Source organism: Octopus sinensis, linkage group LG5, assembly GCF_006345805.1.
Source record: "Octopus sinensis linkage group LG5, ASM634580v1, whole genome shotgun sequence".
NCBI classification, from domain to species: domain Eukaryota; kingdom Metazoa; phylum Mollusca; class Cephalopoda; order Octopoda; family Octopodidae; genus Octopus; species Octopus sinensis.
The window spans coordinates 79,843,895-79,844,906 of NC_043001.1; the positions used below are offsets into that span (position 1 = coordinate 79,843,895).

At 39.0% G+C, this 1,012-nt stretch overlaps 1 protein-coding gene across 1 annotated transcript in view; it reads left to right on the plus strand.

The window, feature by feature from the left end:
• The first annotated feature begins 414 nt into the window (after window positions 1-414).
• The window catches only part of LOC118763562 (RNA-binding protein cabeza-like), a 23,803-nt gene continuing 23,205 nt past the window's right edge, over window positions 415-1,012 (plus strand). The window contains exon 1 of the mRNA XM_036503136.1: window positions 415-479. Coding sequence (XP_036359029.1) covers window positions 415-479 — 65 coding nt within the window. The remainder of the gene's footprint in view (window positions 480-1,012) is intronic.

Consider the following 1,012-nt stretch of genomic DNA (forward strand, 5'->3'; position numbering starts at 1 on the left):
TTCACATCAATACGATCAGATATAGTTCCACCATTATTAACCCAGATCTCCAGGTTGTTATGGAATAGGCGAAGAATTGTCAGATACATATTGAAACCAGATTTCCTCAGTATCCTCAAAGAGCTCTCCGCTTATTGTATCAAACGCCTTTGTATGGCCACAAGAACTTGAAACAGATCCATTCTTTGTTCGGTGCAGTTTTGCACGAAGTTACAAAACCGAGAGTATCATACCAATCGTACCTTTTCCTCTTCTAAATCCACGCTGAATTTTTGAAAAAACCTCATTTATAATGTACAAAAGCAGTCTATGGATCATAGTCATACACAAGACCATACCAGCAGCAGAAAGCCACGATATCTTTCGGTAGTTGCCACATTCCCCTTTCCACCCTTTCCTTGATATAGTATAACCATGGAAGTACCTTTCCAGTCTTCTGGTGGGCCTTCTCATCAGTCCAAATCTCCTCTAGTAGCGTGGTAAGTTGGTGTATTCTGTTCCGACTTCCACGCTTAAAAATCTCCACAAGCACACCTTCAAAGCCAGGCGACTTGCCGTTGTTCGGTTCATTAACAGCATATTTGACTTCTAATGATGAACATCTGCAAAACCATTTTTGTTAGGTCTACATGTTACTGATTTCTCGTTCCTACAACTTATTTTATTGTCTTGTATATTTTGTGTCCTTGTTTCTTGATGCGTTTTGGTGTAAAATATCGCAGCTTCATACACACGTTTGCAAAAAGATGAACACCGAATGCACATACAAACATAATCATACTTACACACACGTATACATATTTATGCGTGTGTTTATGTGTGTGTGTTCCTGTATGCGTATGTTTATTTTTGGTGTATTTGTGTATGCTTGTGTGTGTGTGTGTGTGTGTGTGTCTGTGTGTGTGTGTGCAAATAGATATTTCGAAAAGACGCTGGAGTTCTGTACAGTTTCTGCGCACTAATATATTACTGAACACATTTTTTTCACTACATGACACTTTCCCAAGGCAAT